Source organism: Benincasa hispida, chromosome 7, assembly GCF_027475165.1.
Source record: "Benincasa hispida cultivar pf3 chromosome 7, pf3_genome.v1.1, whole genome shotgun sequence".
Taxonomy (NCBI): domain Eukaryota; kingdom Viridiplantae; phylum Streptophyta; class Magnoliopsida; order Cucurbitales; family Cucurbitaceae; genus Benincasa; species Benincasa hispida.
In genome coordinates this window covers 6,690,359-6,717,657 of record NC_143484.1, presented here as the reverse complement: position 1 = coordinate 6,717,657, position 27,299 = coordinate 6,690,359, and the positions used below count along the sequence as shown (strand labels likewise).

The 27,299-nt window shown below is 36.2% G+C and overlaps 1 protein-coding gene across 2 annotated transcripts; it reads right to left on the bottom strand.

Annotated features, from left to right (window-relative positions):
* Positions 1-21,010: 21,010 nt before the first annotated feature.
* Positions 21,011-25,631, bottom strand: LOC120080824 (NADPH-dependent pterin aldehyde reductase-like). Of its 2 annotated transcripts, none has more exons than XM_039035474.2 (5): positions 25,215-25,631; positions 25,065-25,134; positions 23,992-24,185; positions 22,891-23,063; positions 21,011-21,386 (listed from the first exon to the last, which is right to left on the bottom strand). In XM_039035474.2, the coding sequence occupies exons 1-5, from the start codon at positions 25,449-25,451 to the stop codon at positions 21,317-21,319; spliced, it is 744 nt and encodes a 247-aa protein (XP_038891402.1). In that variant the 5' UTR covers positions 25,452-25,631; the 3' UTR covers positions 21,011-21,316. The 2 variants fall into 2 exon arrangements, with proteins under 2 accessions (XP_038891402.1, XP_038891403.1); XM_039035475.2 differs by having other exon boundaries at positions 22,886-23,063; positions 25,215-25,596.
* Positions 25,632-27,299: the final 1,668 nt, after the last annotated feature.

Sequence of the window (27,299 nt, the reverse complement as noted above, 5' to 3'; positions counted from 1 at the left end):
TGTAACTTAAGCATGTATGTGGTGACATACAAGTGGATCATGTCTTAAATGATAATCAAAATGTTTTGTAGTATATGGATATAGGAGGGAAACCGTATCCTGGTAACGCTACGGATGCAGCCCGCTTTGTAGAATAGTTACAAGTGTTGTGACTTTCTACAGATGGTCTGATTCTGATCATTCATGTGGGGACATGTGAGCGGGGGCGTCCTATACAAAGAGTTTGTATAAGATCTGACCATGAAGTGTTAACGTCTCGTTATATAACGCCGTTCATGATAGAGACTTCACATCACTAGGATGATCATAGGCAATATGACCTCAATCCTGAGTGATTTGGGAACTCCTGCCTTTGAGGGCGGTCCTTTGATTTACATGGGTGCGAGTGGCCAGTTCGCCGACTCAAACCTACCAGTTTGGGGATTCGTCTGATTTGGGAGCTGGGAACTCAGCTACACAAAATGGAATTCACTCCTTTCCCAAAGCAGGGTAAGTAGATAGATTCTCCCTTAAGGGCTGATCTCGGGGCTTGAATGATGTGGCGCCACACACATTCTCATGGCCCGAGAGGTGTCCACACATAGTAGGACTATGTTGTATTGTTCATTAGATGGATCAGTGGTACTTAAGGAGTTAGATGTAACTATAGGGGCAAAATGATAAATTGACCCAGCTGTATTTACGAGCATCTATGAAGGGTTATGGTACTGTTGATTGGTTATATCCAATGGACAGAGAAATATATTTGTGGTAAGGAAAGTTCAGCTGTCGATCTTTAGTGGAATGTCTGGCAGTTAACGAATGGTGGATCTTGTGGCTAAAGAGTTTAGTAAGCTATTCACGTACTGTTGGAGCTTTGAGCCATAGTTCCATAAAGTCCCCTTGGTAGCCCAATGGATTCAAGTTGAGAATCAATTTTTTGGGTCAGTTTGAAATGTTCAAATTGACAAGAAGGATTCGATTATATATGATATGATTGAACTGGTTAATTATATTTAATATGATTGAATTTATGTATGAGATACATTAATTGGAGGAAAGTAGATAAAAATATGATTTATATCTACTAGAGGAGAAAACACTATGGTTTATATGTGATATTAAACTAATATAATATGATTATATTTATTATTATTAATTTGACAATTATGGGATAATTGACCGCCATTTTCTTCATAACCGTGTGTTAGTGGGAAGTTTGATTCAGTTTTCGTAACTGAAGAATAAAATGAAAATCGTTTTCATTTTGCAAAGATCACGTAATTTGCTCACGAAGTGTATGCTACCAATCATTTAGCTAACTGAGAGACTATACGATAGTTCAAAGTTACAACATGATCGCATACACACGTCCACATTTTTCTAAATGATTGCCTACGTTTTACTAAACGATAGTCTAGCACCGAGCATTTACTAAGCGATCATATAGACGATCGTTGCCTATTTACTACACGATCTTCTACCTTCGTCTAAACGATCAAGCATTGTCTATACGATAGATACCCTGCACTTCTTCCATTTACTTGATCATTGTATAAGATCTTCATTCCTCATCCCCTCTACCAAATCCCAATAGAGCCCACTCTTTGGATTCTCACAACGAGAATACCGAGGGTTCCAAATGGTGGTGTTGTACCCATTTCCTCTGTTCGTGTGAAGACCATTCGTGAGTAGACGATCGGGTGTTGGTGAACGATTGCTTGGAGCGAGAGCAAGAGGAGCTGTTCCTTGGAGAGAAGTTATTCAATTGGTACGTATTCTTGTACTCTTGTTATTTATTGTTCTAAGCATGCCGGTAATTTTGTTGTATGATGCATATCTATCTGTTTGAATGTAAATACGGTACTTCTGTCATAATGTCTTTGGAAAGATCACATAGGTACTTTTGTGTAAGAGTTCCTTCACCTATGGTCTCGACACGTGAGATCATGGAGTCCTTACAGGGAATGTTCGGACAACCGTTTGGACAACTCAAACATGAAGCTCTGAAAAACATTTTCAACTCCAAAATGGAGGAGGGTACATCTGTTCGAGAACACGTTTTGAACATGATGGTCCACTTCAATGTGGCGGAGATGAATGAGTCATGCATCGATGAGGGTAACCAGGTTAGCATAATTTTTCCCTGATTGCCAGATAACTTCCTGCACTTTGTCAGCAATGTTGTGCTGAAAAAGGTGGACTATTCCCTTACAACTCTTCTCAATGAGTCACAGACATTCCAATTCTTGCTGAAAAGTAAGGAGAAAAAGGGAGGTGAGGCAAATGTTGCTTCATCTTCAAAGAAGTTCCATCGGGGCTCGACCTCAGGAACAAAGTCTGCACCTTCTACTTCTAACACTTCCAAGTGGAAGAAGAAGAAGGGTGGTAAAGGGAAAGGGAAGGCACCTGCTAACCCACAACCTGTCGCACAGCGAGCAAGATGACCAATGCCGGTTGACAAAGGAAATCCAGGATGGGCACTGGAAGCGGAATTGTCCTCACTGGTTAAAGGAGAAGAAGAAGGCTAAGGCCAAGACAAAACAAGATAAATATGATTGACTAGTTTTGGAAACTTGTTTAGTGAAGAATGATGATTCTGCCTGGATTATTGACTTTGGGGCCACTGATCATGGTTTTTTTTTTTTTTTTTTCCAGGGGATTAGATCCTGGTGGCAGCTTGAAGCTGGTGAGATGAAGATGTGAGTAGGCACCGGGCACGTCGTCTGAGCTGTGGCAGTGGGAGGACTTCAGTTGACTTTACAAAATAAATTTATCATTTTGAATGATGTTTATGTGGTTCCTGAGTTAAAGCGGAACTTAATTTCTATAAAGTGTGTGATTCAATGTAAATATACTCTTCACTTTTTGGTGAATAAAGTGTTTATTTTGAAAGATGGTGTTGAGATTTATTCAGCAAAACTGGAAACAATTTATATGTGCTAAGACCGTTAGCAACAAATTCCCTCCATAACATAGAGATGTTTAAAACTGCCGTAACTCAAAATAAACGACTTAAGGTTTCTTTTAAGAAAAATGGCCAATTTTGACACCTTCGATTAGGGCACATCAATCTCAATAGGATTGAGAGGTTGGTGAAGAATGAACTTCTAAGCGAGTTAGAGGAAAATTGTTTACCTATGTGCAAGTCATGCCTTGAAGGCAAGATGACTAAAAGACCTTTTACTGGAAAAGGTTATCGAGCCAAAGAACCTCTAGAGTTAGTGCATTCAGACCTTTGTAGTCTGATGAATGTGCGAGCCAGGGGAGGCTATTAGTATTTCATCACTTTTACTGATGATTACTCCCGGTATGGGTATATTTATTTGATGCAATGAAAGTATGAATCCTTTGAAAAGTTCAAAGAGTTCAAGGCTGAAGTTGAAAATGCATTGGATAAATGGATTAAAACACTTCGATCAGATTGGAGTGGAAAGTTTTTGGATTCGGAGTTCCAGAACTATATGATAGAACATGGAATTGCTTCCCAACTCTCAGCGTCTGGTACACCTCAGCAGAATGGTGTATCGAAGAGAGGAAACAGAACCTTGTTGGACATGGTTCGATTGATGATGAGATACACTTTCTTACCGGACTCATTTTGGGGTTTTGCAGTAGAGACTACAACTTATATCCTCAACTACGTTCCTTCCAAGAGTGTTTCTAGAACAATTTTGGAGTTGTGGAATGGGCGTAAAGCTAGTTTGCATCACTTTTGCATATGGGGTTGACCAGTACATATGCTTGAGGTCAATCCAAAGAAACTGGAACAACGTTCGAGGTTGTGCCTATTTGTAGGCTACTCCAAAGGTACATGAGGGTGTTACGTTTATGATCCTAAAGAAAACAAGGTGTTTGTGTTGTCAAACTCTACCTTCTTGGAGGAGGATCATATGAGGAGCATAGTTCACGTAGTAAGATCGTGTATCATGAACTTTCAAATGAAACTATTGATGCTTCAACAAGAGTTGTTGAAGGGCCTGCTCCATCAACAAGAGTTGTTGATGGAAGTTCATCTGGTAGGTCAGAACCACCTCAAGAGTTGAGGGAACCTCGATGTAGTGGGAGGGTTACGAACCCACTTGTTCGCTATATGAGTTTCACTAAAATCTTGGCTATGGTAGTCGATGGCGAGGTTGAGGATCCGTTGTTTTATCAGAAGGAAATGGAGGATGTTGATTGGGATGAATGCGTTAAAGCCATGGATCTCGAGATGGAGTTTATGTACTTCAACTCAGTATGGGATCTTGTAGATCAACTTGATGGGGTAAAACCCATAGGTTGTAAATGCATCTACAAGAGGAAACAGGGTGCTAATGGGAAGGTACAAACCTTCAAGGTTAGACTTGTGGCAAAAGGTTATACCAAGGTGGAGGGAGTTGACTATGAGGAGACTTTCTCGCCTGTTGCCATGTTGAAGTCTATTCGCATCCTACTATCCATTGCCTCATATTGTGACTAAGAGATATGACAAGTGGATGTCAAGACTGCCTTTCTGAATGACAATCTTGAGGAGACCATTTATATGGTGCAACCCAAGATTCATAGTCCAAGGTCAAGAGCCAAAAGTTTGCAAATTGAATCGGTCCATTTATGGGCTGAAATAGGCGTCTTGATCTTGGAACATTCGGTTGGATAATGCGATCAAATCGTAAGACTTTGACTAAAACGTTAATGAACCATATGTCTACAAGAAAATCATCAACAATTAAGTAGTTTTCCTAGTGTTGTATGTAGACAATATCCTACTCATTGGGAATGATGTAGGTTTACTGACATCAGTTCAGAAGTGGCTAGCGACCCAATTTCAAATGAAAGATTTGTTAGAGGCTCAGTTTGTTCTTGGTATTAAGATATTTCGGGATCGAAAGAATAAAGTGCTAGTGCTATCTCAGGCATCGTACATTGACAAGATGTTGCTCAAGTACTCGATGCAGAACTCCAAAAGGAGCCTACTGCGTTTTTGGCATGGAGTTACATTGTCTAAGGAAATGTGTCCTAAGACACCTCAAGAGGTTGAGGAGATGAGATGGGTCCCCTATGCATCTGCCATTGGTAATTTGACGTATGTGATGTTATGTACTAGATGGGACATTTACTATGCTGTGAGGATAGTCAATAGATATCAGTTTAATCCAGGACAGGGTCACTGGACCACCGTCAAGAACATCCTCAAGTATCTTCATAGAACATACATGCTCGTGTATTGATCTAAGGGTTTGATCCTTACTGGATACACGGAGTCTGATTTCAGACTAATAAGGATTCTCGAAAATCTACTTTAGGCTAAGTGTTCACTCTTTATGGAGGAGCTGTAGTGTGGTGAAGCATTAAGCAGAGCTGCATCACCGAATCCATGATGAGGGCCGAGTATGTAGTGGTTTGTGAAGCTGCTAAGGAGGCCGTTTGGCTCAGGAAGTTCCTGACTGATCTGGAAGTTATTCCAGACATGTCTAGGCCCATCGCCCTTTATTGTGATAATAGTGGTGTTGTGGCGAACTCCAGAGAGCCTAAGAGTCACAAGCACGACAAACATATAGAGCGGAAGTATCATCTCATCCGTGAGATAGTGCATGAAGGCGACGTGATAGTCACGAAGATTGCTTCGGAGCACAACGTTATTGACTTATTTACGAAGGCTCTAATGGCTACAGTTTTTTAGGGTTAGCTTCAGATCATGGGTCTTCAGAACCGCCTGCGGCTGGACTAGGGTAAGTGGGAGATTTTTGTACTGGGCCTTAGTTCCCTAATTTATTGTTTTGTACTTGTTTTTAACTTGTACACTTACTCATTTTTGGACAAGTGGGAGATTGTTGGGGTTGAGCCCTACACTCTCGTAGGGTCCTGTAGTTTGTAAATATTTGTATGAATAAACGCTTGTGATGTAATAATATGAGATGTTTTCTTCACTATTGTCTATGAAATATGAGATATTTTATTTGCATTTACCACAAACCAATAAATTATCATCCCTGGTTGTCGTTGTAACTTAAGTATGTATGTGGAGACATACAAGTGGATCATGCCTTAAGTGATAACCTAAATAGTCTGTAGTATATGGATATAGGAGGGAAACCTTATCCTGTTGACACTATGGATACGACTCGCTTTGTAGATAGTTACAAGTGTTGTGACGTGCTACAGATGGTCTGATCTTGATCATTCATGTGGAGACATGCGAGCAGGGGTGTCCAATATAAAGGAGTTTGTATAAGACCAGACCACGAAGTGTTTAGTCTCGTTATATAACGCTGTTCATGATAGAGACTTTTATTTCACTAAGATGACCATAGGTAACATGACCTTACTCCTGAGTGAGTTGGGAACTCCTGCCTATAAGAGCAGTCCTTTGATTTGCATGGGTGCGAGTGGCCAGATTGCCGACTCAAACCTACCACTTTGAGGATTCGTCTGATTGAGGACCTGGGAACTCAACTATACAAGATGAAATTCACTCGTTCCCCGAAACAGAGGTAAGTAGATAGCTTGTTCCCTTAAGGGCTGATTTTGGGGCTTGAACGATGTGACCCCACTCACCTTCTCATGGATCGAGAGGTGTCCACTCATAGTAGGACGATGATGTATTGTTCATTAAAGGGATCAGTGGTACTTAAGGAGTTAGATGTAACTATAGGGGCAAAACGATAAATTGGTCCAGCTGTACTTACGAGCGATTTGTGATGGGTTATCGTACTGTTGAATGGTTATATTTGATGGACACAAAAATATATCTGTAGTGAGAAGAGTGTAGTTATCGGTCTTTAGTTGAGTGCCCGACAGTTAACGGATGGTGGATCTCGTGATTAAAGAGTTTAGTCAGCTATTGATGCATTATTTTATGTGATGAAATAATGGAATGAAATGCGGTGATGAAAAAGCGTCGAGCAACAAGTTTTCTCAGCAGAATCCAAGTGTAAACCCTACTGAGTTTCCTGGCAAGTCCAGGGTCGAACTCAGGGACTAAGGAAAACGGTATGCTGTGATAATTTTCAAGAAGACTTTGTGGTAACCAATAAATCAAATAGTTGTTTTGGGTTGATGTTTGCGGTGTAAAATAAATGTATGCGGTGGAGTTACGAAAAGAGTAGATAATACGGAAGATGCGATGAATATGCGGGGAACGGGTAGAGAAGGGGTTTAGCTAACACTTCCTAGGATGAGTTCATGTTATGCGATCATGCAACATACATACAATAGCAAATCATTTCTCAATGCAAATGCTATGGCTTCTAGTACTAGAACGCATGCGATATATGTGATGAGTTTATAGGACCTACACATAAGCCTCTATTCTTATTTATGCGATGACAACATGACACACACACAAATAAGGCGACCACATAATATCATAACCTATCTCTAGGGTGCATGAGATGCATGTTGGCAAACAGAGCTTATGTATAAGTCCCTATCTCTTGCTTATGTAGATCTAATCTTGCTCTCTCGAGTCTAGATTCTAACTTAGCTCTCTCAAGTATTAGGTTCTTTCTTTAGACCATTTCTCGAGTAGTTCTAAAGGGGTGTTGGGCGTAGCATAAGACAAGATAATCACATGCGATGAAGATCCTAGGTCATGTTAGCTGAGTTCTTCTCAACCCATTCGATAAACTTAGCTACTCATGCGTGCTTTTAAGAGAGTGAACAGATGTAGAATAGTAAGTTCCATTTTATAGATATAGAGTTGAAATACAAAATAACAATGCAAGATGAGAATAAAGAGCCTGGTAGCAATCTCTTGCTTTCCAAGGCTTTTACACTGTCTTTTCTACTTTGTTCAAAAGATAGTCTCGCTCTCGCAAGAGTTGGCCCTCTCTCTGCTTTCCACGCCTTTGGGTTCTCTCTCAAGCTGACCAGAGCAATCTTCCGGCGTTTCTTTCCTTCTCTCTCTCTGTTTTCTAAATAAAAAGGAAAACTACGAACAAGGCTATTCTATCTAAGGGAAAATTCTCTAACTGTTTGAACTCCTTTACTGAAGGTTGCCTTTGGTATTTATAGAGCTTCGAGGTGAAAGGCGTCTTCTCTCTTATGATTGTACTGATGGGATGGCTTTAATTCTCTGTCTGATGCGCCGAATATTTATCACCGAAAAGCTGAGTGTACTTGCTACAGTAGATCGTTGGCAGTTTGTCAACTTAATTCAGACTCGACCGTCATCAGCTTTTTGTCCCATCGTGATTAATTTTTCTTTTAACCTAGATGAGCCCACTAAGTTGTGCCGCCTTTATGCAACAATCTTTCTTGAGCAGATACTTGCAAGCGCAAATCACCGCAAAGCCTTGCGGTGTCGCTGTGTTCGACCGTTGATTTCTTGTGATCGCATTTCCCGCCTTGCGTCAACACATATTCTGCACAAAAATACACAAGTTAACTATTTTTATGCAATAGACGCATGCAACCGCAATGTTACAAATTTAATGCTTTTTGGACGCAATTTTATATATTTTATCAACGCAAACCTGCATTGTTTAATAACTTAGCACTGTAATAACGTGCATTTCTACCCGTTATCAGCTATTCATGTACCGTTGGAGCTTCAAGCTACAGGTTCATAAGGTCCCCTTGGTAGCTCAATGGATTCAAGTTGAGAATCAGTTTTTGGGTCAGTTTGAAGTGTTCAAATTGACAAGAGGGAGTTTGATTATATATGATATGATTAAATTGGTTCAATTATATGTGATATAATTGATATGATGTATGAGATACATTAATTGGTGGATTTTGATATAAATATGATTTATATTGAATAAAGGAGAAAGGAACTATAGTTTAAATGTTACATATGATGTAATATTAAAACTATAGGTTATAAATATAATATGATAAGTTAATTATTATATTTAATTATAATTAAAAAATTATATGATAATTGTTGGTGGTTTCTCCTTTAACCATGCATGAAAGTTGAAGGTTATGTTCCATTTTCATAATTGAATGATAAAATGAAAAATGTTTTCATTTTGGATAAGACATCGCTTCATGAAGTACATCACTAATCGTTTAGCTAACGAGAGACTACACGATAGCCTTCAAGTGATTTTCTAAACAATCGTGTACTAGCGCCTTTCTCTAAACGATCGTGTAAAGCGATTTACTAATCGATCATGTGCTAAGCGAGATTTTCTAAACGATCATGTAAAGCGATTTACTAAGCGAGATTCTCTAAACGATCGTGTAAACGATCAAGAGTATTTAACTAAACGATCGTTGATGACGGCCAGAAATGCACGTCATATTAGGCCTTTTATTTAGAATTATGAGGGTTGTTAAGTAAAATATGCGGCGAATATGTTAGGAATTCATGAGAAAACGAGTTTGCATCGATCGACATAAAGAATCTCAGTTAACCCACTATTATGCATTATTATGCATTCAATTGTCTATCTTTGTAGCTAACGCAGGAAGCGGGCGCATATGCGGAAGCCGGGCTATCGCAAAGACGACTGCATGCGGGGAATCTCTCCATTGCAAAGGCGAACGCATACGTCTGACGCATGGATGTTGCGGCCATCAACCGCATGCGTCCATCGCATAGAAGTTGCGGTCGTCAAGTGAATTCGGTTAACGCACGCAAGGAGATTTCGGCTACATAATGATAATCATAGTAGAGGGATGAAAATAAGGTTGATGAAATGCAAGCATGAACGCATACCTCGGGAGAATCAAAAGATGATGTTGACATTTCATCTACCACACTATTAGCAGCAGAGATTCAGAAAAGAACCATCACGCAATGAATGTTAGAATCAGAGTAGGTCCATTAATGCTGTCGGCGATCAAGCTCCATAAATAGAGGCCGATGAGCAAAATTTCAGATCATCCAAAGGTTTTTTGCCTGAGGCTCGCTTTAGGGCGGATCCTTGTGATCCATACGAAAGCGTGAGAAGAAAGCTTGAGAGTTCTTCATCTCCTTCATCCATTCCGAGTGATGACCGGAGCCTTCACCGGAGTCAAAGCTCGAGAAAGTCTGCTCCACCGCTTTTCCATGGCACCACCGTCAACCTTGACACACATCTGCTGGAAGCAAGACATTGCTTCCAGCTAGCCTTTCCATTTCTCTTCTTTCCTTATATTGTATTGTATTACATTTTGGCTTAAGGAATTAATACATTTTGTGATCAATGCATTTCTATATTTCCTTCGATTCCATCTCCATCCTCCTTTACTTAGCATCCTTAACTTTCATTGCATCATTAAGTGGGATTGCTAGAGTATCGCATACTTAATCATGCGACATAGGAATATGAAGCATGGAGCAAACCACCGGGAGGTGTGCGTTGCGTGAGTGTTGTGAGAAAACCTTATTTGCTTAGTGTGAAGCTGTAGCAACGCTTGTCTATAAGCGGATGCAATGCTTGTCTATGAGTAAAGTCAGCAGCAACTAACTGTCCGGGAGGGTAAGTTGTTGGTCGCATTAAGCAATGTAAGCAAGTGTTCACTAGGAATAGGAATAATCTTACGTTAGCTAGGTTTATGCGATTACCTTGTCTTATGAGCGCATCATTCATCATTTAGGCATACTTGGGAAAGTAGTCTAAAAACCAAAGCTAAGTCTCGGGAGAGCGGATTGGATTAGAATGGGGAACTTAAGAATAAGCTCCGTTTGCTATTACACAGTGTATGCACCCTACGGATAGGATATTGTATACGTCCAGAAGTAGGATACGGTAGTCATCACACTTACGTGTGAGAGCACGTGAGCGGGTCATAGAGGCTTAGAAATAGGCTTCTTGACACTATTGCATATACATCGCATGCGTCCTAGAATTAGGCACAAGTATGTGTAGCATGATCGCATAGCTTTGCGCTGGCTGGGGTTGCCCTTGCGGTCAAGCTTAGTGTTGCAGTGAAGACATCCTCACATTTTATCGATTTTTCCATGCATTTTACTATGCGTCAACAGTTGCCGTGTCTCTACCTCTCATTTATACTTCCACTGCTTTGTCTGTTAGTTAGGAGTAGGAGTAGTTTATAGCTTACAACCCCCATCATTCTTTTATTCATCCGCTGCAAACACATCACAGCATATATTTAGCTACAAGTCCCAGAGTTCGACCTTGGATCACCCGAGAAACTTGCGTTCGCGTTATACTTGGCGCGAGTGCAAGAAAACTTGTGACAGGAACACATGGTCATTGCATTTGAGATCAACACATATTTTCCTTTCTAACGCATGATCACCGACGCATGAGAACCAACGCATAGCTTAAGACATGTATCGCATATTGTGTTCACCTAATTTTACGTCATCAATCGTGTACCTTCCGAGATTTACTAAACGATCAAGCACACGAAGTCTATGCGATAGACAGTTCCTTCTCCACTTGCTTGATCGTATAGTTTGATCGTTTACTTGCCTTCAACCCTCTACCAAATCCAACAGAGCCCACACCTTCTGAATTCTCACTTCGAGAATACCAAGGTTGCCGAGTGATGGTGTTTAAAAGGGTGCTTGTTCATGGAGAAGATTGTTCATGAGTACTAGACGATTGGGTAGGCAATCTGGGCAAGAGCGAGAGATTGCTGTCCAAGTTCTTCACAAGAGCGAAAGATCAGTAGAAGGAGAGTTCTTGAAAGGTATGTTTCTCGTTCCCTTTGTATTTATTTATGAAAGCATGCTGTAATTTAATAGAAGATGCATAACTAGTTTGTATGTTTGTGAATGCCTCTAATTCTGTCACAATGAATTTGGATTGATCGTGCTTCCGCTTATGGATTCTCTTTGATAAGAGTTCTTTCACATATGTGATTAGTAGCTCTTGAATCAACTATCTAAGTAGAATCATCATTCTTTATTAAGCACGTCTCCAAGAAAAATAAATCAGATTTATTTTCTTCGAAGTTCTTTCTTTTCTGGAGTAGTGGGATCAACTCCATAACCCATGTCATAAACTCCAAGTTTCATCTCAGAGGACAATCCTCATTGATTTACTTTACTAGATTTAGCAACATTTGATTTTTTATTTTTTCTTTGACATTCAATATGGACTGGAGTTTATCTAAGGAGCTAACATTACTGGTTTCATCGTCATCAACCCCATTTTGCTCGAATTGTGAGGATTTTATCTTAAATAATTCTTGCATTGATTGCATGATCTGATGTGCAATGATCATGCTCTCAAATATTTTGGCCAAGGCATCAGGTATACTTGCCAAAATGTAAACTCGGGCCATATCATTAGCCTTTGTCCACATCTCGTATGCATCACGAACATTTTGTGTTGCATCAGGGGTTGGGACATGAGGACAATCCTTAGTCAAGACAATGTTGAGGTTGTTAACCATGATTTTTTTTAATTGAATCTTTTCAAGTTGTATAATTAAAACCGGTCAAAATACTAGAGGCAAATAACGAAAAAATACAGTTTGACATTTTTGCTGAAAAGAAATAAATTGATCTACATTAGATTTTTATATAACTCTAAAACGTCCAATCCATTTTAGGAAAACTACATGAACCCCATTTAATATTTAATTTGTGCAATGATGCTTCAGTGATTTAGGAAAAAAGCCATCGAAGGTTAGTCAGTTATCCCTTCACTGAACTGAGACACTCTCAACCAATTATTATACCAAAATAACTCTTATTCCTATAAAAATCAGTCATCATTGATTTGATCAAGAAATCATTAACTAGCTTAACAATTTCTCGTAAGTGTGACCCTAGAGTGTTGCCCCAATGAACCAACCGAAGGGAAAAACCGATTGGGGTAAAAACTAAAGCGATCCTATCCATTTCTGGAGTTCGCCTTGATATTGACCTAATGCACAAACCGTCCGAAGGGGGACGCTCCCAGGGTGCCTCAAGGTCGTGCAATAAGATCTCACGGTGCAAACTAATGAAAAAGACTGTAGGACATATTGTCACACATCCTTCTTCCACTCACTATAAATACTCTCTCCATTCACCTTGATATTGATCAATGCAAACACCATTCGAAGGGGGATGCTCCCAGGACACCGCAAGGCCAAGCATGAGTCTCACGGTGTGAACATTAAGGGAGAAATGTGAGTGGAAAATTAACATATCGTATACATCTTTTTCCTCCCATTAAGTATTTTAAAAAACTAATGGTTTATTTAACTTAGGAAAAATACGGCTAATTATTTTAACTAAGTGATTGTTTAAATTTTTCCAACAGTAACACTTACTTTGGATAGATAAACCATTTTGATTAATGTTTATTCAACAGTTTAATAAACTTTAATCAACAATTGAATACTTGTAACAAATCTATCTAATTCACCTTTCCAGGTTAGTTCCCAGGTAAGGATGTTCCGTTTCCATCAACTTAAATACCCCAGCCTAGATAGAACTAACCTTAGACAAAATTTCCCTTATAGATACGTTGCTACAATTTTAATCTTTTATTAAAATCAATTTAATCCTATTAAACTGATTAAAAAGATTAAATTTATTTCTATTATCATTAGAAATTTGTGATCTTAGGTCTATGTGAATCATATTTTAAAACCATTTTAAAAAATGATTTTACTTAAGTTTGCATGCAACTTTGAATTGTTGATTTTAATTTCTAATTTCATTTAAATATAACGATTATAAAATAAATGAAATAAATAAAAACTATTCATTGCATCAAATGACACACTTAACAAAATTATAACATTTATAAAATTATCTAAAGTAATGTCATGCATCATGCAATTCCCATTTCATTACTAAATATACATAGCACTTATATATTAAAGTAATGAAACAATTAATAATATACATTGCATCCATACATTCAACTATTAATTTTGGGAAGAAAGGGAAAAGAAGAGTTTTTCTAGCGAGATATATATATATTTTTTCACATTTAAAGCTGAGAGAAAGCCAATGAGGAAGAAGATGAAGTCTGTTCTCTCCCCCTCTCTATATTTTTTAAGTCTCAAAAAATGCAGGAGAGAAATAAGGGGAGATTGAGGGAGTTATCAATAACTCCCTCCCCTTTTAATTTGAAATTCAAATTTAATTTTTAAATTAATAAAATTAACAATAACATGTATTAACTAACTTAATATATATTAATTAAACTATATGTTATATCACATATAATATATAATCTATAGTTTATATTATATCACATATAATATAATATGAAATTTATTATTTGAATCATATTCATATAATTATTCTCTCACATATAATATAGTTTATTATTTGAATCATATTTATTTCTCTCATTGAAACTTTATATTATAATGCATCATATATATTAGATTAATTATATCTCATATAATTAACTTCCTTTAATTAATTTGAACAATTCAAATTAATCTAAAATTAATTCGTTCTCATTAATCCTAATTGAGCTAACGAGGGAACTTTATGGGTCTATAGATTGAAGCTCCAATGATACTTGATTAATTAATTAAACTCTTTAATTAAATTAAATTAATCAACTTTCATTAAATGTCAGTAATCTACTAAAGACCGACAACTGCACTCTTTGCACTGACCAATCAACAGTCATTGACCCTTCACAAATTGCTCGTAAATATAGCTGGGCCAAAATTACCGTTTTGCCCATGTAGATACATCTAACTCATTAAGTACCATTAATCCTCTAATGAACAATTAGTTATAGTCCAACTATAACCGAACCCTTCTTGGGCCAGGAGAGGGTGTGACGCCACATTGTTCAAACCCCGGAATTAGCCCTTAAGGGAACAATTTTTCTACTTACTCTAATAGTAGGGAGGGAGTGAATTCCTTCTTGTGTAGCTGCTTTTCCAGCTCCCCAATAAGACGAATCCCCAAAATGGTAGGCTTATTGAGTTGGCAAATCTGACCACTCTTACCCATACAAATCAAATGTTTGCCTTCATAGGCAGGAGTTCACAACTCACTCAGGATTCAGGTCAAGTCACTTATTGTCAACCTGATGAAATATAAGTCTCTTCTAAGAACAGTGTTAAAAAGAGAGACTATTCATTTTGTGGTCCAGTTTTATACAAACTCTTTATATAGGATACCCCCGCTCACATGTCTCCACATGAGTTATCAGAATTAAATCATTTGTAACATTTTACAATAATTGTAACGACTACAAAGCTGGTCGTATCTGTAGGGTCACCAGGATAAGGCTCAGTCTTATCCATCTACTATAGACCGTTCAGGTTATCACTAAAACATGATCCACCTGTATGTCTCCTCATACATGTTTAAGTTACATCATATAACCTTGGATTTTGGGATAATGCAACTAAATCTCGAATAAAATACCTCTTATTTTATTAATTAAATAAAATGTTTGTACAGATACAATTACAAACTACAAGACCACAAGATTTAGTGCATCAACCCCAAAAATATTTACGTATTTCACTTTCTTCACTAGTCATTTTTAGGATTTCCTAATGGATATTTACATCTTCATCCAAGTCCTTTTTGAAGGAAATCGATCATGAGGATTTCCATGAGCAGCAGAAGGATCGTTCCAAATTTCAATCGTATTTGAACATTAACAATTACAATCAAGAAACGGAAACATACAGTCATGAATAAATCGAAATTACAACATGCTTTTCTATTGATCAAGGGATAGAAATAATATACCTTTGAAGACTTATTTTCAAGACTCCTTGATCACGAATGCTCGATCAACCCACAAGACTGCAACACTCGAACGCTCGTACACCACGACCGCTACACTGTATGATCACAGCAAACACGAACAAAGCAATCACCAAGGTTACGAACACAGCGAACGCAACAAACGACCTCCGAACCTTGACTAGTGTCGAGTTGAGTATGACACCACCACAATGGCTACCTTGGTATTCTTGGTGTGAGAATCCAAAAATATGGGCTCTGTGTGGACTTGGTTAGAGGTAGAGACTGAAGGAGAACAATCGTATAAATGATTGAGCAAGTAGAGGTTTGCAAGTGTTGTAAACTACTACATATGGAGATTCTGACCATTCATGTAGAGACGTGCGAGTGAGGGTGTCCTATACAAAGATTTTGTATAAGACCTGGACCACGAGATGATTAGACTCTATATATAACGCCGTCGACACTAAAGACTTGCATCTCACCTAAACGACCATAGGTGATACGACCTCAATCCTGAGTGTTTTGGGAACTCCTATCTTTGAGGGCGGTCCTTTGATTAGTATGGGTGAGAGTGGCCAGATTGCCAACTCAACATGCCTACCTTTTTGGGGACTTGTCTGATTTGGGGGCTGGGAACTCAGTTACACAAGATGGAATTCACACCTTCTCCGAAGCATGGGTAAGTAGATAGATTTCTCCCTTAAGGGCTGATTCCGGGTCTTGAACATAGTGGCCACAACTTCTCTTTGGAAGAGAGGACTCAATCATAATAGGACCATGACTTATGTTTATTAGAGGGATCAATGGTACTTAAGGAGTTAGATGTAACTACAGAGACATAACAGTTATTGGCCCAGCTGTACTTATGAGCGATCTGTGAAGGGTTATCACACTGTTGATAGGTTGATATAGACACAAAATATATCTGTAATAAGGAGAGTGCAGTTGTCGGTCTTTAGTGGAGTGCCTCGCAGTTAACTGATCGTGGATCCCATGGCTAAAGAGTTTAGTCAGTTATTTATGTACCATTGGAGCTTCAAGCTATAGGTCCATAAGGTTCCCTTGGTAGCTCAATGGATTCAAGTTGAGAATCAATTCTTGGTGTTGATTTGAATTGTTCAAATTGACAAGAGGAAATTCGATTATATATGATATGATTGGTATGATGTATGAGATACATCAAGTGGAGGATTAATGTAAATGAGATTTATATTAAGTACCATAAAATAGAAAAAAGAGCTATGATTTATATGTTTCATGACATGAAATATTAAAACTATAGGTTATAAATATAATATGGTAAGTTGGTTATCACATATATTTATAATAATATTAATTATTGGATAATTATCTCATTTTCTCTAATAACCAATTGAATGGGAGGTTATTGGTGGTTTTATTGTAATCGTGAGATAAAAGGAAAAATGTTTTCCTTAATTTAGAAGAGGTTGTTGAGAGTTGCCATTCTCGGAAAAACTCACAGAATTGCTGTCAAGTGCATTGGATTCACTAAACGGTAGCTGAAAAAGAGACTAAACGATTGTGGAGTGTTGCTACATGATAGTTCACTTAGCTGGTCATAGCTAACCAATCGCAGGCCATTTGCTATATGATAGCTTGCCTTCTTCTAAACGATCGAGTATTTATCTATACGATAGACACTTCTCATCTCCCACTCGCTCAATCGTCTACACGATTGTTATTCCCCCGATCTCTTCCTCTAACCAAGTCCACACAGAGCCCACACTTCTGAATTCTTACACCGAGAATACCAAGGTCGCCATTGTGGTGGTTTCCTCACTCAACTCAACTGAGTCGAGGTTTTGGAGGCCTTGCGTTGGGTTCTGATCTTGGTCGTCGTTGAGTTAGTGTTTGCTGATTGATCGTACTGCGTTGCGGTCGTTGTGTTAGAGCGTTCGTGTGTTGCTGTCTTGGAGACTGAACGAGCGTTCATGATCGAGGAAGTTTGAAGCATGAGTCTTTAAAGGTAATATTTTTTATCCCTTGATCTTATTGTTAAGCATGCTGTAATTTCGTATTGTGCATGACCGGTTAGTTTCCGTTTCTTGACAGTAATTGTGTTTGTTCAATTTTGAATGGAATTTGGAACGATCATTCCGCTGTTCATGGAAATCCTCATGTCTAATTTCCTTCATACCACGCTTTTGGCATGTCTCATACTCATTAATAACAAGTTGTTGTATTGGGACATTTTATGTGACTTGGTTACTTTTTTTTTTTTTTTTTTGCATATATAAATGCATTTGGTAACTTATTAGCTATATTTTACAAATGAATTATTTTCTGAACTTCAAGTTCACATTGATCTGTACAAGGATCTAAATGAGATAATAACGATGCATTTCATGCAATTTCTTTTTCTAACTTCTTAATTCCTCCCCCAATGTTGGAAAATTTGTCTCATTAAAATGACATTCAATAAAGCGTGCAATAAATATGTAACTCGTCAAGGATTCAAGATATTTAAGAATTGATAGGGAATCATATCCAAGATATATTCCTATCCTCCTTTGAGGACCCATCTTAGTACGTTGTGATAGAGCAATTGAAAAATATGTTGCACATCCAAAAATTCTCAGATGGAAAATATTTAGCTCATGGTCATAAGCTAATTATATTGATGATTACTTTTGATAAGCTACTGACCTAATATGTACAAGTGATGCACCATATAAAATAGCATGACCCCATACAGATGTAGGAAGCTTAGCTCTCATAAGCAATTGTTTAACAATTAATTACAAACGTTTTATGAATGATTCTACGAAACCAGTTTGTGCATGAACATGAGCTACAGGATGTTCAACATTCCAATTGACATACAATAATTATCAAAAGCTTATGATGTAATTCACCAGCATTATCAAGACGAATAGTTTTAATTGTATAATCAAGAAATTGTGCTCTTAACTTAATTATTTAAGCAGGTAATCTTGCAAATGCATAGTTTCAACTTGATAATAAGCACACATGTAATCATCCACTAGATGCATCTATTAATACCAAAAAATATCTAAATGATCCATTTACTGAGTTAATAGGTCTACATATATGATCATGAAGTCGTTTTAAGAATACAGGTGATTCAATACCCACTTTAGCTAGTGATGGTTTAATTATTAATTTTCTTTGAGAGAAAACATCACATGATAATTTACTAGACTGAAAAATCTTCGGGTTCTTCAATAGGTGTCCTTTGAATTCTCAATAATTCTTCTCATCATTATAAACCCTGGATGACCCTCTATCAAGTCAAATAGCAAAATATATTTGGATTCATGAACTTCAGGTTCATTGTTGCATATGTTTCCATTATTGGTATACGAATATAATATAATTCAAAAGATAAAGTAAGCAACATTTCCAATATTCATTTTTCATGTGAGATAGTAGACATGATATAAAGATATTCTATCTCATTTTTTTTATCAGTCTCAATATGATAACCATTGTAATGTACATCTTTAAAATTTAGTACATTTCTCTTCGATTGACTAGAGAATAATGCATTGTTAATTGTAAATTTTTTTCCTCTAGGTAAAATAATATTTTCTTTTCCAAAACCTTCAATTAAATTTGCAGAACCTGATATTATATTGATTTTTTCTTCCAGTATTGTCAATTTGGAAAAATATTTTCTACTTGAAAGTATTGTATTCGTAGTTGACAGTTTGCTAGACATAGATCTTCATTCCTCATCTTTTAGTCACTCAACATATGTGAACTGTCCATGATTCTTCATTAAATAAAATAATTCCAATAAGAGAAACAAAACTTGAAATATAAAAGCCCATCCATAACTAAAAATACATGAAAGATAGATTCTAAAAAAGACAATTAATTCTTGATATTCTTAAAATCAAAAGAAATTCTTGCTATGTCATCACTAGTGTTGATTTTCTCTTCAGAAGATTCAAAGAAATCCGCCACATCCAAATTTGTCATATAGTATGAGTTACATATATCATTGTCCTTGTATGCAAAATTTGCTTCCATATTTTTTCCTTTTTTTCTTCAAAGAAGTCTGATAGAAATCAACTAAGTGTTTTGATGTACGATAAATACGTGTCCAATGCCCAGTCATTCTGCATCCGAAGCATTTCTATACAATATTTTCTTTTGAATTCTTATCTTGTAGACCTTTTACTTTATAATCATCATTTCGTGTGGTTCTTTCGAAATTTGGATGATTATAACATCCACTACAAAAAAGAAAATTATTTCTTCCTCTACTGCAGTCACGAACTCGACCACGACCATGACTTCGACCACCATTATTATTAAAATTCACAACATTCACTTTAGAGAATGGTGTCGTTCCCATTGATTGAGATTCATGATTTTTCATCAATAACTCGTTATTTTGTTCACCCTTGAGAAGACATGAAAATTAGTTCAAAATACTGTTTAAAAGCTTTAACACCATATTGTTGTTGCATGAGCATATTCGAGACATGAAATGTAGAAAATGTCTTCTCTAACATATTTGCATCAGTAATTTTCTCTGCATAACAACAATTTTGAGTTGATTTAAAATCATGTAGAATTGTAATCCCTTACTGATTTAAAATCTTGGAGCTTCAAATACATCCATTCATAACGAGCTTTAGGAATAATAACTATTTTTTGATGATCATATCTTTCTTTCACATTCTTCCACAAGATGCAGGTATCTTTCACAGTTAGATATTCTATTTTTAATCCCTCGTGAAAATGATAACCAAGGAAAATCATAACATTTGCCTTTTTCTGACTTGATGACGTATTCCCTTCTTTAATTGTTTCCCCAAGGTTCATTGCGGTACATTTCAACATCAAACACCAACGACAAATAATTATTACCATTAATAACAATGACGATGAATTCTAGTTTTATAAGATTTATCATGGTAACACTATTGCAAACATTGCATTTATATTATATTAAAGATATAAAACCATACAAAATTTTTTTAATTTATTAATTATAATAAAGAAAAAAAAAGGTTTTACTTTCAAAACCTACCTTTGAAAGGAGAAATGATAGGAGCTCGTGCTGATAACATGTTGTAAAATTAAGGAACAAAACAAGACACAATAAGAGAAAATTAAGAAAATTATGAAATTTGTAGAGATTTCTCAATGTGTACTTTAAATTCCACCAAATCTAGTCTTACAATTTTATTTTATTTTATTATTTTTTTTTTTTTTGTAAACATCGTCCTCGAAAATCTAAAAATTAAGTGAATTTCACCTTTTATTCTCATCTTGATTTTTCATTGTACAATTTCTTTTTCTAAAAGCTCAAGGACAGAAGCGGGTGTTACAATTTTAAAGTTTAACTGCATGGACTAAATTAGATACATTTGACACTACTTCATGAACTAAATTGTCCAATCCTAAAAGTTTAAATGACCAAAACTAAAAGGACAGTTTAAATGATCAAAACTAAAAGGACAGTTCAGGGGCAAATTTAGATTAAAACTTCTTTCTTTTTAAGAGTTTAACAGTATCTTACACTGCAAATCGAGAGGAGTAATTTCGACACCCTATTCTCAAAGTGTGAAATTATATAAAACGACATTATAAGACTATATGCATTGAGCTACATGCATGGACCGAATGTTAATTTATGATTTGAACCCTAAATGTAAGTCAGAGACCAGTGATTCAAAAATCCTAAAATTAGAGACAACAAACAAATAATCCATCTTCTATTCATGTCATTAACCATGGAAGTGAAAAGGGTAAACTAAAGACCAAGCTAGCGAGCCCGGATCAGACAGTGAGAGATGCACCATTATCTGCTGCTGTAAGATTTAAGATCATTGTGGCTGCCTTCAGAGCCCTAATACAACGATGAAAAAAGTTAGAATTATCTTCAGTTGTCCATCCAATGCTGTAACATCTACTTAAACTTCATATAAGGTTAAGAATGACAAGTAAATGCATATATACACTTATTTGTTGGAACATGACTCCAGTATTGAAGAAATTCGCAACAAAATAAGACATTGTTTCAAAATCTCGATACATTTTGCTAGAAGGTTACCCAGTGGAGATACTTTTGTGACTTTTGTGATTTTTATCTGTCCAAATTAACCTCTAGTTAGAGATATATTATGATAATTAGTATGTTTATTAGAAGCAGCATGTTAGTAAATAGCTAGTAAGTTTATTAGGGCTTTTAGATATAAATAGAGGGAGTGAAATTTGAGAGAGACTAGCCCTCTTGAAAAGCTAAGTTACCATTTTACTTTTCTTAGCATATTTATTTCATTTTTTTTCTCAATGAAAGTGGTTTTTCTAAAAAAAAAAAAAGGAAAAAAAATTATAGCATATTTTCATATATTACTATATTTCAATGTTCTTGAGTTTTTTTTGTGTATTCTTCTTAGGAGGTATCCTAAAAATCCACATTAGATTGGATTTGGCGCATAACATTTGAAGCACAGTGTAAGCTTTTCTTTCATCATGTATTGACATTAGGTGGGACTACTGAAAGTTTAGGACATTTGCGGTGGTTTCTTGGTTGTATATTCAATGTTTCAAAAAGCTATTGAGGCTTATGCCTTGAGACTCGTCTCGAGGCAAGGCTCTAAGTTTTAGCGTCAAAACTAAAGCCTTTGTTGAACCATAAGAGGCTTACGCCTCTAAGTAAAGAGGCTTGCACGTTTGTGAAAACGCACTGAGACTTAAAATCTTAATGTCTCGCCTAATGATTAGAAAAATAATAGTGATTTGCCTAATTCTTAAAAGTTATCAAGGTTTGAGTTGTGACAATTTGAACTAAGACCATTTTACCATTGTGACCTAATATTTATAGAATAAATCAATCCTATTAACGATAATAGTAGTAGTAGAGATGATGAAGATGTCCTTTTAGAATTGTTTATTAAATAAATATTGTCGGGGTGAAGTTTCTTTTTACACTTTTATATGACTCATGTTTAACAATACTTTGACATACCAATTTAGGTTTTGTAAGATGTTTTTAATTCACTAGAGGCTTATGCCTCATACCGCCTCGAGACTGATGCCTCACCTTTTGAAGAGGAAAAGCCTCAAGGCCGCCTTTAGCTTTTTAAAAGTTTGTGTATATTAAAATTTATCGACTCCATCGCTTTAACATACCAATAATTATGTCCATAGTCATGATCCGGCAGATAAGTGGACATTATGTCATATTTTGTCACTCATTGCCCTCACTTTATTTTCCTTCTGCACTTCTCAAGCAACCAGAAAAAAAAAAAAAACAAAGAAAAAGTAATGGAACTATATGCTTTCCTTTTTGCTCACAGAGTGAAGAATGCATATGAAGATATTGGAGGAAATAAAGCATCATACTTTACCATGCATCAGGAGTCTGGTATAAAGAAGCTGAATCGCCAAAGCATGAGGCAAGCATGTCAGTGTTTATAACTCCAGGACTAAGAGCCACAATTGCCATTCCCTCTGGCAATTCTTTTGCTACTGATCTGGTTAAACCCTCTATGGCCCACTTTGAAGCACAATAAGGTGCAACCTACAAGATATTTGAAAATATTAGCTTATTGGCTTCTTCCAAACTCCGTTTGACATTGAATAATAATTTGTAACAACAATGACCATTTTATTGATGTTTTTTACTGTCATTAAAATCCATGTCAAATATCTTGCGTTAATAGAGTTTGTGTACTTCAGCAAATAAATAAATAAATACATAATGCAAAGTTATTAAATTCTAGTACATGTTAACATGACCAACCATTTTAGTTCCTACCTAAGATTCATAATCCAATAATAATAATAATAATAATATGTACGGTACCTAGATAAGTATATTAGTATATTAGTATGGTATCAGTATGGGATATAAGGGTAATTAGATAGGAAGTTTGTTAGGGAATTTTATTATAAATAGAAGGAGAGTGGGTGGGTGAAGGTAGGCAATTGTGTGGAGTGATCTAGGCCTTGAGTGTGCTCACTCAAGAGTTAGGTTCCAAGTTCCTTAATACTTGGGTTATCTTATGGTATTTCCTTTATATTTCAGTCAATTTCAGATAGTGAATCCAGTTAGGAAATATCCTAACAATAATAATAATAATAAAACAAATAAAAAATAAACTGCCTAAAATTCAACAATAGCTTCTACACTTTCTCTTCTTTCTCTTATCCTTTCATAATGTTCTTGTTCTTTTACTGCTTTTTCAATCTTACAGTGAACTCCTTTGAATTGGGACAAGATATTCCCGATATCTTGTGAATTTCATATTAATATTTGGTGTTGACGTCGAATCCTATCATTTATAGATACATCAATATATTGACGGATATTATAATCCTTGAGTACAACCCAATATGTATCCAAGTGAAAACTTGTGATGACAGTTTAAATACAGTTTAAAAAAGGAAATAAATCATACAACCTTAATGGAAACAATACAAATTTTAGATTATAGATTTTTGCGTACCAGGGCAGCACCAGATCTCCCCCAACCAGATGACATATTAACAATAACTCCTTTCTTGCTTGGTATCATAAGTGGGATAAAGTGACGCAATATGTTTACTGTTCCCTTGACATTTGTCTCGTAGACAGCATCAAACTCCTCTGGAAGAACCTCCCAGATCTTGGAGTTCTTATTAATAGTACCTGCATTATTTACTGGTAGTAACCAACAAAACTTCGGATCAGCTTTACATATAAATAAATCTCCCTATATAGGAAAACAGTAGTTTGGATACTGCAAGGACCAGCTTGGCACCAATAATTTCGACTGAGCTATTGTAACTAAATGTAACACAAAAGAGACGATCTTTTTTTTTTTTTTTTTTTTTTAATAAGAACCAAATAAAAAAAAAAAAAAAATCTTAAACAGCAAAAGGAAGAACATGACTAACATTGTAAAGCTACACAAGTTAGAAGTAAATAAGTTATGTACCCTGCTTGAATGGAAATTATTTAGACATTGGTAGCTTTTCCCTTTAAATATTGACAAACTCTAGATGGTCAAAATTTTCATATATTTTGCAATCTATATTTTGTATTTTTGAGGAGAATTATCTGCTTCTCTTCCAAATAATATCTTGTGCATATTGACATTTATTCCTATTTATTTAAATATGATAGATGTCTCTCAGCTCGTCTCAAAGCTTCTTTTGGGTGTTCTCTATTGAAGCTCTTGGCGATTCTTCAATTCAAGGTATTTCCCAAAGCTGGAAAGCTTTCACTTTCCGTTGTTAATATTTTGTTCACATTGTTTTTATCTGGTTCTTCTTGCTTTTTGTACTTGTACCAAGATATCCTACTTTGTTTGTTTTGTTGGTTATTTTGATTGTATTATGAATGTTAGTCTCTTTTCATTCGCCTAAATTTCGGAGCCATCGACCAAAATATTGTCTCTCTTCCTAAAATAATGACCATCAACAAAATTTTGGCAGTTCAATCGAATTTCACAGCCCTAACCATTCCTAAAACCGAAAAATGGCAGTTCAATCACGAGCCATAGGAGGAAAAGAAGAAAGAGAGAGAAACAGTGAATACCAATGATATCAGGAACGCCCTTCCTTTCAACAACAAGACGCGCAAACTCTTGAACGCTGGAGTCAGAGCTCTGCAAGCGAGATGGGCAATGAACACATTCCGCGAAGAGAAAGAGAGATGGGAATGTAGAGATGAGGCGGAAATGCTAACCACATCGGCAGGGAGGAGGAAATGCTTGTCAGAAGAAGAAGGGTCGAAGGAAAGGAGATCGGAATTGAGGGAATTGAGTTTATCTTGAGAACGAGAGCAGCCAATTACAGAGTGGCCACGCTTTGCAAGCTCGAGAGAAAGAGCTCGGCCAAGTCCTTTGCTGACTCCGGTGATCAGAACAGTCTTTCCGGAGAGACCACCGCCGGCTTGCCCTAATCCCATCATCACTCCCTGCATCCTGTAACTCTTTAATCAAAAGCTTCCACACTTCGATTCCTTCAATGAATCGGTGGAGATTGCAGAACGACGAAATGAACCCTAGGGAGACAACACAACACTGCCCGCCCACGATCGCATAATGGATAGCAATTTTTAGGGTGATTTTACCTATGTTTTAGGGTGGTCGTGGTTTTACCTATCTTTTAGCATTTTTTTTTTTTTTTTTTTTAATCTTACATAAAGATCTTACAATATCTCACAACTACTTTCCAACTTCCAAATTTATCTAACCACAAATCATTTTTACATGTGTTTTTTAGGTGATTTAGAGTAGGTTTAGACATCTTTTAAATAGTTTTTTAGGTATTGTTTTTTTTCTCGCAATGTTCCACAACTTTCCAACTTTCAAACTTGAAACACTCGACTCCGTATCATTTTTATATGTGTTTTAGGTGATTTAAGGCAAGTTTAGACATGTTTTAGATAGTTTTTTAGGTATTATTTTTTATCTTGCAATATCTCGCAATAATTTTTCAACTTCTAAACTTGAAATACCCAACTCCAAATAATTTTTATATGTGTTTTAGTTGATTTAGGGCAGGTTAGACATGTTTTAGACAATTTTTTAGGTATTATTTTTTATCTCGCAATATCTCGCAACAACTTTCTAACTTCCAAACTTGAAACACCCAACACCAAATCATTTTTATATGTGTGTGTTAGGTGATTTATGATAGGTTTAGACAGGTTTTAGATAGTTTTTAGGTATTGTCTTTTATCTCGTAATAACATTCCAACTTTCAAACTTGAAGCACTAACTCCAAATCATTTTTATATGTGTTTTAAGTGATTTAGGGTGGTTTAGACATGTTTTAAATAGGTTTTAAGGTCCTATCTCGCAACAACTTTCCATCTTTCAAACTTGAAACACCCAACTCCAAATCATTTTATATGTGTTTTTGGTGATTTAGGGGGGTTTAGACATGTTTTAAATAGTTTATTAGGTATTGTCTTTTATCTCACAACATCTCGCAACATCTCGCAGTTCTTTCAATTCCAAAACTTTAACACCTGACTCCAAATAATTTTTATACTTGTTTTAAGTGATTTTTAGGTGATTTAAGATATGTAAGTGTTGGGATTGATGCCCTAAATCTCGTGGGTTCTTGTAATTATAATATAAAATATTTTATTTATTTAATAAAATATGGATGTTTTATTCAATATTTAGTAGCATTAACCTATAAACCAATAAGCTAACATCCAAGGTTATCATCTGTAGCTTAAAATGTATGTAGAAACATACAGGTGGATCATGTTTAAGAAATAACCCAAATGGTCTGTAGTAAATGGATAAAGCTGGGTATCTTATCCTGGTGACACTACAAATATGACTCACTTTGTAGATGTTACAAATGATTTGATCCTGATCATTAATGTAGAGATATGTGAGCGGGGATATTCTATACAAAGAAGTTTGTATAAGATCAGACCACAAAATGATTAGTCTCACTATATAATGTCGTTCATAATAGAGACTTACATGTCACCAGTGAAGGAACGAACACATGCGCAGTGGAAGAAAAACAGATCTAAAGTACTCTAATTAGATTAATTAAAAAGATAAGCATACATGCAATAATACAAGAAAAAAGGGGAAAAAGAATACAACATTTGTAACCTTTAAATCTTCTCCAAATCAGCTCCAATTTCCTCACGAACGGTTCGTAGACTACCATGAGAGTCTTCTCGACTATTCTCTGCTTAGAACAGGATGGTGGGATCCGGTGAGTGACTAATTTGGAGAGGAAAAAGCTAAAACTTTGAGAGAAAATTGCAATGAGATTATCACATAATCTCCTCCAA

Coding starts and splice junctions, on each gene's coding strand:
- LOC120080824 (XM_039035474.2), bottom strand. CDS start 25,451: ATGCAGGGAGTGATGATGGGATTAGGGCAAGCCGGCGGTGGTCTCTCC. Junction 25,135..25,214: donor TCCTCCTCCCTGCCGATGTG/GTTAGCATTTCC, acceptor TCTCGCTTGCAG/AGCTCTGACTCCAGCGTTCA. Junction 21,387..22,890: donor TACCAGACTCCTGATGCATG/GTAAAGTATGAT, acceptor TCGTTGTATTAG/GGCTCTGAAGGCAGCCACAA.